Genomic DNA, 10,107 nt, shown 5'->3' with positions numbered 1-10,107 from the left:
CCACTCGGTCGGTCCGCATCCACCACTCTACACTCCGTCGACAACCACTCGGTCGGTCCGCATCCACCACTCTACACTCCGTCGACAACCACTCGGTCGGTCCGCATCAACCACTCTACACTCCGTCAACAACCACTCGGTCGGCCTATTATCATCCTACGGGCGACTTATTGCCACCCTACGGGCAGCCTACTAAGGAGCTAGGAGATTCCGAATTATAGGAATCATTTGAGCTCCCCGAAGATTCTAATCGTTTGCAATGCTCGAGGCGACAAGTGATGGCATTTTGTGAGTAATTGCTCTGCCACCTCGAGCACGTCACGGAGATCCTGCAGAGCGACTGTTCAAGGTAACCAATGCCGACATGACACGTCAGACCATCCGCATGTCATCCGTTGAGTACTCACGTGACCTGCTTAGTATAAATAGGGGGATCACACCCCTCATTTGGGAGATTGAGAACTCATCAGTACTAGACTAATACACTTGCGATTTGATCATCATCTTTCTCTTGCTTACTTTTTATTACTGTTCGTCACTCGTAGAGCGATATAGCTTCGAACCGTTCAGTCGTCGGCCGGTGACCCACCGAGCGACATCCTTCACCACCCGTAGCACACGTATTCGTAGCGTAATCGTAGACCCCGTTTACATTAACGCTATCACGCAGTATGCAATAATGTCCAAAATAGTGAGTGGATTAATCAAGACAACGAAAAGTAAGAGCCCCAAGTATTAAAATGCAAAATACATAAATATATCCAAAGGCCCACAATTTTTTGATAGATTTTGTCAGTAAAATTGGTCAAAATCTAGTCGGCAAATGATAATATAAACTAATTTATATTACACAAGTTATTTTGTGGAGTCATCAAGCGTAATTGATAACTTTCATTAGTCATTTTGAAATCATAAGGTGGTATTCAAGTTATCCTATATTACATAACTTTGATAATCTAAGTATTAGATATTTTTTCGTTGGTTATAAATAATAGGTTTCACGTTCGTTTTTATTATATCTCAAGAATTTTTATTTTATTTTTAAAATGAGGGAAAGGTAAAATAAACAAGAAAAAGTTAGAGAGATTTATAGTCATCAATAATTGTAATGATGAGCAAATAATATTTAAAAAAAAAAAGTGTAAGATTTGCCTATCAATCGTGAAATTAGAATAGGGTGTCACTTTTTTTTTTTAATGTCAGTGGACTTGACCTTCTATTAATTAAAAAAAAAGTACGTAGTATAAGATTTAAAAATGTAATCACTTTTTTTTTTAGTATTTTCAACTTTATTATTATGTATTATATGGGATTTGGTCATATAGGTGCCCATTAAACTACAAGCTGTCTGGCATATAACCACTTTAAAGAACAAAGAAGACAAATTCAAAGAAAAAGAAAGAAATTTACGTTAAAGGCGATGGGTAGGTGTGACTGGTTGGGAAAAGTCTAAAAAATGAAGCGAATTAAGTTCCCAGCTACCATCCATAAACGTAACGTCCTAGATTTTTTGCTTTGGTTTTGCCTTTTTTTTTTTTTAATTTAATTATTACAAATGTCAATACTTTGATTTTTTTTTTTCTTAAACCATATTTGTTTGTTTTCTTCAATAGTAGTCCATAACACGTGATCCTGCCCAAATAGTCACACACCACGGACCTACTATTAAATTGAAAATAAAAAATTTAAAAGAATTTTGAAAATAGAGAAAAACAACTAACAAAAATGAAAAATAATATGAATATAAGCCTATAACTAATAAATTGAAGTGATTAGTATGTGAATTGAGATATTCAAGTATTAAACTATTGTAAATGGTGCATCATGTTAAAAATATGTAACAAACAATTAAATAAAATGAGAGTACATGTTAAGTGTCAGTTGAGTTGGTCGAATTAAGCTCCTATTTAATTTGATGTGACGCTGTTATATAAAATGTTGATTAAATGATTAATGTCATCTATTTATTACTAATTAATTTTAAACGTGCTTAACTTACAACAGTGACGGGTGACTAAGTGGTCCACTGCAAGTAAAATTACTCTATATAGAATATAGGGCCATTGGATATAACCTTTGTGGGCAAACAGATTCATTCGTGTTTTGAGAAGACTTGGTTTTATATTTCATTATCACCGAGTCTTCGTCCTCTGGGCTCCGGTCATCCATAAACAAACAAAAGAATTGTATTCATTGAATGTACGGATATCGCAGTTGATGTTTCTGCACCCTCTCTCCTCCCTCAGTCTGAGATATCCATTTTAGATTTTAATAACTTGTAAATTGATTATATGGCGTGGTGGTAGTTATTTATTTGTTTTTGTATGACTGGTTTTCAAGATTGGTTGAGCTTCTTTGAAGATGTCTGAGCCTCCAAAAGTTCGACTTGTTCGTTGCCCCAAGTGCGAAAATTTGCTTCCGGAGGTCACTGATTTCTCTGTTTACCAGTGTGGTGGATGTGGTGCTGTTTTACGAGGTAAAGTTATAACCTTTTGCCTTTTCCCTTTTCCAGTTTCTCTTGCTTGTGAGTATTTTTTGTTTGCTTCTAAGAAAGCCCCAAAAGACTATTTCAAAATGGGAACTTTATTTATATTCTTGAAATTGAAAGATCAATTTTATTTTTTTTTGGCTTTTGTTTTGGCGTGAAATATACAGCTAAGAATGAAAATGGAGAGTTGGAGACATTTTCTGACAAGTCTGATGAAGAAAGGGCAGTAGGGGTTTCTGAGAAATTTGAGAAAGTGATGAACTTGAGTGATGGTTCTGAGAATGATGTGAAGTCAAATGCTAGTAGTTCTTGTAGCATAGATGATGAGAGGAGGGGGATTTTGCGTGATAGCGTTGAAAATTACAGGTCTAATCTGACAAGTAAGTCTGATAAATGGGTGCTAGAGGATGATGATGATGCAGAGTTGTGTGAGATTATAGATGAACATAGTCAAGAAAAAATTGTGGAACAGCTTCAGAAGTTCGTTCCTGAATGTGAAAGTGAAAGTGAAAATGGGTTGCCAAATCTGGAAGAAATCCCGAATTGGAGAAGTGGGGAGACTAGTAAGGCAGCAGAGGCTTTCCATAGACGCCGAAGAGTTGATGATATGGAGATGTATGAGACAGGTGATGAGCAAAGTCAAGAAAGAACTATGAAACAGTTTCAGAATTCCACCGTCCAATATGCAAATGAAATGAATTTGCAAAGACCAGTTCGTATTCCAGATTGGAGAAGTGGGGAGGCAAGGAATGCAGAGGTTTCCCAGAGAGGCCGAAGAATTGGTATTGGTATTGATGGTTCGATGTATGCAGTTTCAAATAATTCAGCAGATGCTTCATCCAGTTACCAGGTGGGGTCTAGTTATGGGTATCAACCGCCACTGAGGAGTGGGAACAGTGAGGAAAGTTCTTCTAGTGGGTTTGCTAAGGCCGAGTATAGTGAAGATGAAAGAGCTGAGCTCTTGAGAAAGTTGGATGAGCTGAAGGAGCAATTGACTCGACCTTGTGAAGTGATTGATAATCCAAAGGATAAGTTCCCTCTCGATAGGAAGATTATTAATCAGGATCCCTATGGTGATTCCCATGATTGGTTTCCTGATGGCTCTTCGAGGGTCGTTAATAGAGGCTCAATGCATTATCCTGTTTCTAATCAAGCTGCCACAAGACCTCCTCTCCCGAATCACTATCAAGAGCCATCTCTTGTCTTGGGTGGCCATGGTTTTTATCCACCCGGGCATACTTCAAGTCATCCACAACTATTTGGGGACCCTCTTAGGTCCCAAAGGCTAAGGACAGATCCGTATCAAACCATCCCTGGTCAGTTCCAGCAGCACCCATCTCATCCCCATATTGCTGGCCATTACCCTAATAATGAGATTATTGATCACCTTCAACCTTATGCACCTCATGTAAATCGTCATCATCCATCCTGCATTTGCTTCCATTGCTATAAAACAAATCAAAACCTCGTCCAGGCTCTTCCAACTGCCTTTGGTGATGGCAGGTTCTCTAATGTCCCCGGGAATCCCATTTTTTATCACCATGAAAATCCAGGCAGATTTGGTCCACAGGATTATGATCCTAGAATTCCCAGCGCTCTCCCTATGAAGACACAAAATCCTCAATCACAGAGAAGATGGCCTGGTGACTTAAATTCTGATGTGGGTGTTCTAGTTCGTCGACGACCTCCTGGGTTGCAGCCACCTTCAAGTGGACACCGTTGCCGCCCCGTAGCTGGCGGTGCACCATTCTTGACATGCCACAATTGTTTGGAGTTGCTTCATTTGCCTAAGAGAGCTTTTCTTGGGGATAGAAAACAAAGGAAAATGAAATGTGGGGCATGCTCTAGTATTATGGTTTTTGCAGTTGCTAACAAGAGACTCATTTCTGTTCGTGAACAAGTGAAGAAAAATGGTGAGATGTTTACCACGGATGATAATTTGACACAGGAAAGTAGTTACTCCCATGGTCACATAAACCAACCCAGTACGATTTTTTCCTCTGAAGATTTTGACAATTCCAGATACGATTTCCATGCAATGGATGAAGAGCACAGATCGCTTTCAGCAGGGCAGGCAAGTTCTGTCAAGTCCATGGAGGTGAGGAGCCATCGTTCTAAATCTTCCTCAATGTCAGCAGAGGAGGGCAACCTTGTTGCCTCGGCTGCTACAGCAATAAATTCCAACCCTGTTGAGTTGCCCATGAAGGACAAAGTGTCTCCACCACCTGCAGGATCACCATTGCAGGATCATTTTGATTACTCAACTAAGTATAACACTGCAAACCGCTTTGAAAATGGAAACCTAAGCGGGCGATCAAGCCCAGATAAAATGATGTTAAAGAAGAATTCTTCACGTCAAACTTCCATGAAGGATGTATCAGTGGCAACTGAGATGGATATATCATCCAATGAGTATGCTAACACTGGGTCATCTTTAGAGTCAGGTGAATCAAGCAAAGGAGATCGGCTAAATTCCAATAAAACCACTGAATCATTTTTTGCTGGCATTGCAAAGAGAAGCTTTAAATCCAAGCATGTTGCTGGTGAGGAAAGGAGCAATGTTACAGTGAATGGGCATCTTATACCGGATCAGCTTATTAAAAAAGCTGAAAGGGTAGCTGGAAAAATAAACCCTGGACATTACTGGTGAGTAACTTCATTAATTATCCTGCTTTCCTCTTAAACTGAATATAAAATTCGTGTTTTCCAAAATCCAAACTTTTTAAAAGAAGGAAAAAAAAAGAGAGACTAATTCAAGTGCTAATACATTTCTTGCTCACAATCTTAAAATGAATTATGACTCAGGTATGACTTCCGGGCTGGATTTTGGGGAGTGATGGGAGGTCCTTGCCTAGGCATAGTTCCGGTAAGATTTACCATTCCAAGGGTGACATGTAGTCAGTTGTTATGTAACTTACATCCTTTGCATTCTAATGAATATGCCTATTTCCTTGCAGCCATTTATTGAAGAATTTAACTATCCCATGCCTGAAAATTGTGCTGGTGGAAACACTGGTGTGTTTGTGAATGGGAGAGAGCTTCATAACAAAGATCTGCAATTACTATGCAGCAGAGGGCTCTCATCTGAGAGAGATAGATCTTATATCGTTGAAATTTCGGGCAGAGTCCTTGACGAGGATACTGGTGAAGAGCTAGATAGCCTGGGCAAACTTGCTCCAACGTAAGAAACTATTCTCTAATATGCCTTTGCTTAAATTATCAAAATATTGGATTGTGACCTTATCTAATAACTTGTCGAATTCAAATGTGGTCAGCCATTAAGTTAAATCTATGTTAGCAACGATGCAGCTACTTGACAGAAACAGCACCTTTCATAAACTTTCACCCATTTCCAATTTTCCATGTCCATTCTTTTATCCAAAGTTACCATGCTTGTTGATTGAATATTTGCTTAAATCAACTGAGGTCCAAGAGTCCGTGGAAGAGCAACATTCTAGAACCTCTTTTAGAATGACTAAACTTCACTGGATCTTCTTAAACTTTTGATGTTGCTCTTAAAAGATTTTGCACTGACAATTTTCTACATATTATTAGTGGATAATTGGATATAGTATGTACTTGTGATATTAAGTATTATGGAATCATTCTTGACTCTGCAGCTAACGTTTTCCATTGAGAAGACTTTTTACAATATCTTTTAATCACCAAGTAACATGATCTGAATTTGTGCTAAAACCTTTGTACAGAGTTGAGAGAATGAAGCGTGGATTTGGCATGAAAGTTCCAAAGAGAGCAGCATGATTATGTGTATGCAGAAACAACGTTTATCGATGTTTCATTGCTCCACAGAAGATGTTGTCATCTTGGTCCATAAATCCTGCAGGCCTAAAATGGAATGGGGAATCTATATGAGCTTTGAGTCTAGCATGGCACCATATATGTAAAATCTAAAATCTAGGTTGCTTTGGTTGTACCTAATCTGCATTTTAGTGGTACATATAATAGTGATTCATGTGCTTGCACCCTCTATGGCAGACATTTCCCATTGTGATTCTTTATAAAACATATTTTAGTCTTTCCCTAGTTAATTATTATTTGTCTCAAACTTCTCACTTCATACTCTTTAATGATGTCTGAAACTGAAATGAGGCCTAACAAGTTGACTAATGATAGGAATGTGGGAATATGCTTTCATAATTTTGTTGCCAGGTCTGTATAGTAGGTGGAGAAATCATGTTCCATTTTTAAAACAATAAAAATATTTCATTACTGATTATTTCTAACATTTTCAAGGATTCATGTATCCCTATGAAATAGTAATATTATCAAGTCAGTCTCTCATGTTTCCATTATAACCCAATAAAAAAATCTTCAACTCTCAGTATCATCGAGTCGATTGAACTTGAAAATGAGATCGAGAGAATTTTTTTAAAAAATAAAAATGCCTTATAAAAAGTTTAGAATAAAGTCTGTTTAATTAGTCTATACTTGCAGTTACCATTTAGTTATTTTGTCATTTTTCAAGAAATTCATTATTCAGTATACCATATATGAGTATATAGGGAATTTTGTATGTATTGGGTTCCAAGTACAGAGACGATAGAACTACCATGTTCTTGGATTTATATGCTGAAGCTGAGAATGTTTGACAGAGAAATTGGTTTTATAAATGCATCCTACCTTAAATTTCAGTTTTGTTCAGTTATTCATATTTATAGACACTTGAATGATGAAAGATAATTTTTTTTTGAAAAAAGTAAAATAATAATAATAATAATGCAGGCAGAGAAAATGCAGCTGCCATCATCAGATTGAAGAAGGCATGGGCCCATTTCACCTTCTTGTGGGACTAAATTAAAGCTGCTACCTTCAATTCAGCTTTATTGCCTTATATTATTGTGGAATTAAAGTCAGAAATTTTATTTTTTAAAAATAAAATCTTATAAATTGTGCAAAATAATGCTTTGGTGAATGGTGACAATTGACAAATGGTGTGTGGATTCGAATCTATAAATATATTTATACATTAATAATATATTATTAAAATTTAAAATTATTTGTTTATCTTCCAACAAACATATCCACAAAAGGACACAGAAATAAAAGCAATGGAGGTCCAGCTTTTATTTTAATTTTTTTTTTTAATATTTTAATATGGTACCATTATTATTCTTGAATGCAGCCATTAGCTCAAGCCTCCAGCTGTTCTGATGTTACCCCATTCCCACCGCTGCTAACAGTATAGAAATCATGAAGAAGAATGCATTTGAGTTAATTAAACTTTTTATTAATGAGCCAGATCATCATTAATCCATCATCCTTTTCCTTTTCTTGTTCTATATTCCTCAATTGAGTTGTGGGCGCGCAGCTTAGTTCATGAGCCCAGAGCAAAATTAGGTAGAATGAAGGCCATGATGAATAACAGTGTGGGCAACAAGCAATTCTCATGGGGTTTTGTCAAGTTTGCAGTTTGTCTTATGCTGGTGGGACTTGCCTATCGTTTGCTCCTCTCTAATTCTGTGCAGTTCTCCACTGTTCTGGTCGCCACCGACTCTGCGTCCGTCGCCGCCGACGAGACATTGCCGCTGCCGGTTTCCAGTGATGAGCTTCTGGAGAATGTTGATGAGGACCAGAGTTCTGAGATTGGTTAGTTCATTAAAATCTTGTAACTTTTTAGGCCATGCATGAATGCACTATGTGATAAAGATTGCATCTTGAACATGAATATGTTATAAAGATTGCATCTTGATCCATCTGTGTTGTCTTTTTGGTGTGTATCAATCTATATTTTCTCATTTTTTTGAATATTATTGTTGAGATGGCTAGAAAAATGGGTTATTTTGGGGGGTTATTGAGAAATTTTCATGTTGGGAAGATGCTGAATCAGATGATTTTTTGTTGCAGTAAAATGTGATTTGTTTGTGGGAGATTGGGTTCCAGATTCTAGGGGTCCATTTTACACTAATGAAACCTGCAATTCAATACAAACCCACCAAAACTGTATGAGCAATGGGCGGCCTGATACAGATTATATATACTGGCGGTGGAAACCCAGAGACTGTGAACTTCCAAGGTTTAATCCACGGAAGTTCCTCAATTTCATGAAGAACAAATCAATGGCTTTTATTGGGGATTCGATTATGCGGAACCATGTTCAGTCACTGCTTTGCATTCTCTCACAGGTAAGCTAACTCAGATTATCTTGAAAGATGAAATTAAACTTAACCGGTCTGATATATATGAACTGTTTGAGAATAGTATAATTAATTACTGTCAACTGTACTTTCCAGCTGCTTCTGATCTGATCTATTTGTGTTTGTTGGATGTTCTGTACTTGTGTTTGAATGGTTTCATTGCTTTTGTGTGACACTGCATGTGCTGTGAATGTGTTATATCTTCTCTTTACAGCTACCTGCTTACTTTCACTTGTGAGAAGTAAAAATGGATGTTTTCTTGTTGCTTTGCTAAAGTTATATAGTAGGACGACAATAATTTGTCTGGTGATTGGTCTTTGTCAGCTTGTCTGCAACAGTTGGAGAATCTTTTTGAGTGTAGTAAACAGATTTCCCTTTGATTTCTGGTGCCCGAAGAGTTTGACTCTTATTCGAAGAATTAACTTTGTTTTGCAGGAGGAAAAAGTTGAAGAGGTCTACCATGATGAGCAATACAAAAGCAGAAGATGGTATTTTCCTGCAAATGACTTCACTCTGTCAGTGGTTTGGTCTCCATATCTCGCAAAAGCCACGATATTTGAAGACGATAATGGAGTATCCACGGATATAGTCCAACTCCATCTTGACAAACTTGACGAGGTATGGACAGAACAGTTCAAGAATTTTGATTATGCTGTTGTTGCCGGGGGAAAATGGTACATGAAGCCCGCGATTTACTATGAGAATGGTGTGATTGTGGGGTGCCACAGCTGTCCCGGGAAGAACATAACAGAGGTAGGATTGGACTTTGCTTATCGCAGAGCAATGAATTCGACTCTCGGGTACATTGCTAGCTCGAAGCGAAAGGTATACACATTCTTCAGAACCACAACACCATCCCACTTTGAGAATGGAGAATGGAACACTGGAGGTTATTGCAACAGAACGAGGCCGTTTAAAGAAGGCGAGGCTGAAATAGATAGTACAGACGAGCTAATGCGCAGAATTGAACTGGAAGAATTTGAGAAGGCATCGGCAGTGGGATCAGATCGGGAGAAGGGATTATCCTTAAAACTGTTTGACACTACTTATGTTTCCCTTCTGAGGCCGGATGGACACCCAGGAATCTACAGGCAGTTCCATCCATTAGCTGGAAAAGACAAGGGGGTTAAGGTTCAGAATGATTGTCTGCACTGGTGCCTGCCTGGTCCTATAGATTCTTGGAATGATTTGATGATGGCAATGCTTCTCCATCCTTAAGGAGATACAAGTATATATATAGCAAAAAAAATTTCCCAGTTTTGATGATATTCTTAGCTTGATTTTCCTAACAGGAAAATTCATGGTTAATTTGATCTATCTGTTCATTTAAAATGGCTTTGCAGAATTGCAGCACATCATATCGCTGCAGAGCACAGAGATGAAGAAAGATGTGATTGATTATTGTAGCATTGCTTCGGGTGTAAATAAATCAATCAAAATGTTTTTTTTTTTTTTTTTTTTTTT

The 10,107-nt window shown here is 37.7% G+C and overlaps 2 protein-coding genes across 2 annotated transcripts; both read left to right on the top strand.

The window, feature by feature from the left end:
* Positions 1 to 2,089: 2,089 nt before the first annotated feature.
* On the top strand, positions 2,090 to 6,554 carry LOC116016399. The gene is made up of 6 exons (XM_031256642.1): positions 2,090 to 2,199; positions 2,341 to 2,476; positions 2,656 to 5,134; positions 5,294 to 5,354; positions 5,446 to 5,669; positions 6,196 to 6,554. The coding sequence occupies exons 2-6, from the start codon at positions 2,362 to 2,364 to the stop codon at positions 6,248 to 6,250; spliced, it is 2,934 nt and encodes a 977-aa protein (XP_031112502.1). The 5' UTR covers positions 2,090 to 2,199; positions 2,341 to 2,361; the 3' UTR covers positions 6,251 to 6,554.
* A 1,125-nt stretch (positions 6,555 to 7,679) lies between these two features.
* Positions 7,680 to 10,095, top strand: LOC116015380 (protein trichome birefringence-like 25). Its single transcript, XM_031255422.1, has 3 exons — positions 7,680 to 8,095; positions 8,354 to 8,631; positions 9,079 to 10,095. Exons 1-3 carry the CDS (start codon positions 7,852 to 7,854, stop codon positions 9,859 to 9,861), a joined length of 1,305 nt encoding a protein of 434 aa, XP_031111282.1. The 5' UTR covers positions 7,680 to 7,851; the 3' UTR covers positions 9,862 to 10,095.
* Positions 10,096 to 10,107: the final 12 nt, after the last annotated feature.

The sequence above is a fragment of the Ipomoea triloba genome, chromosome 4 (genome assembly GCF_003576645.1).
Source record: "Ipomoea triloba cultivar NCNSP0323 chromosome 4, ASM357664v1".
Lineage (NCBI taxonomy): Eukaryota > Viridiplantae > Streptophyta > Magnoliopsida > Solanales > Convolvulaceae > Ipomoea > Ipomoea triloba.
This window is presented reverse-complemented; position numbering and strand designations above follow the sequence as displayed.

Excerpts from the sequence above, each read along its gene's own strand:
- LOC116016399 (XM_031256642.1), top strand. The coding sequence starts at position 2,362 with ATGTCTGAGCCTCCAAAAGTTCGACTTGTTCGTTGCCCCAAGTGCGAA. Across the intron at positions 2,477-2,655 it reads ATGTGGTGCTGTTTTACGAG|CTAAGAATGAAAATGGAGAG; the intron begins GTAAAGTTATAA and ends TGAAATATACAG. Across the intron at positions 5,135-5,293 it reads ATAAACCCTGGACATTACTG|GTATGACTTCCGGGCTGGAT; the intron begins GTGAGTAACTTC and ends ATTATGACTCAG.
- LOC116015380 (XM_031255422.1), top strand. The coding sequence starts at position 7,852 with ATGAAGGCCATGATGAATAACAGTGTGGGCAACAAGCAATTCTCATGG. Across the intron at positions 8,096-8,353 it reads GGACCAGAGTTCTGAGATTG|TAAAATGTGATTTGTTTGTG; the intron begins GTTAGTTCATTA and ends TTTTTGTTGCAG. Across the intron at positions 8,632-9,078 it reads TGCTTTGCATTCTCTCACAG|GAGGAAAAAGTTGAAGAGGT; the intron begins GTAAGCTAACTC and ends TTTGTTTTGCAG.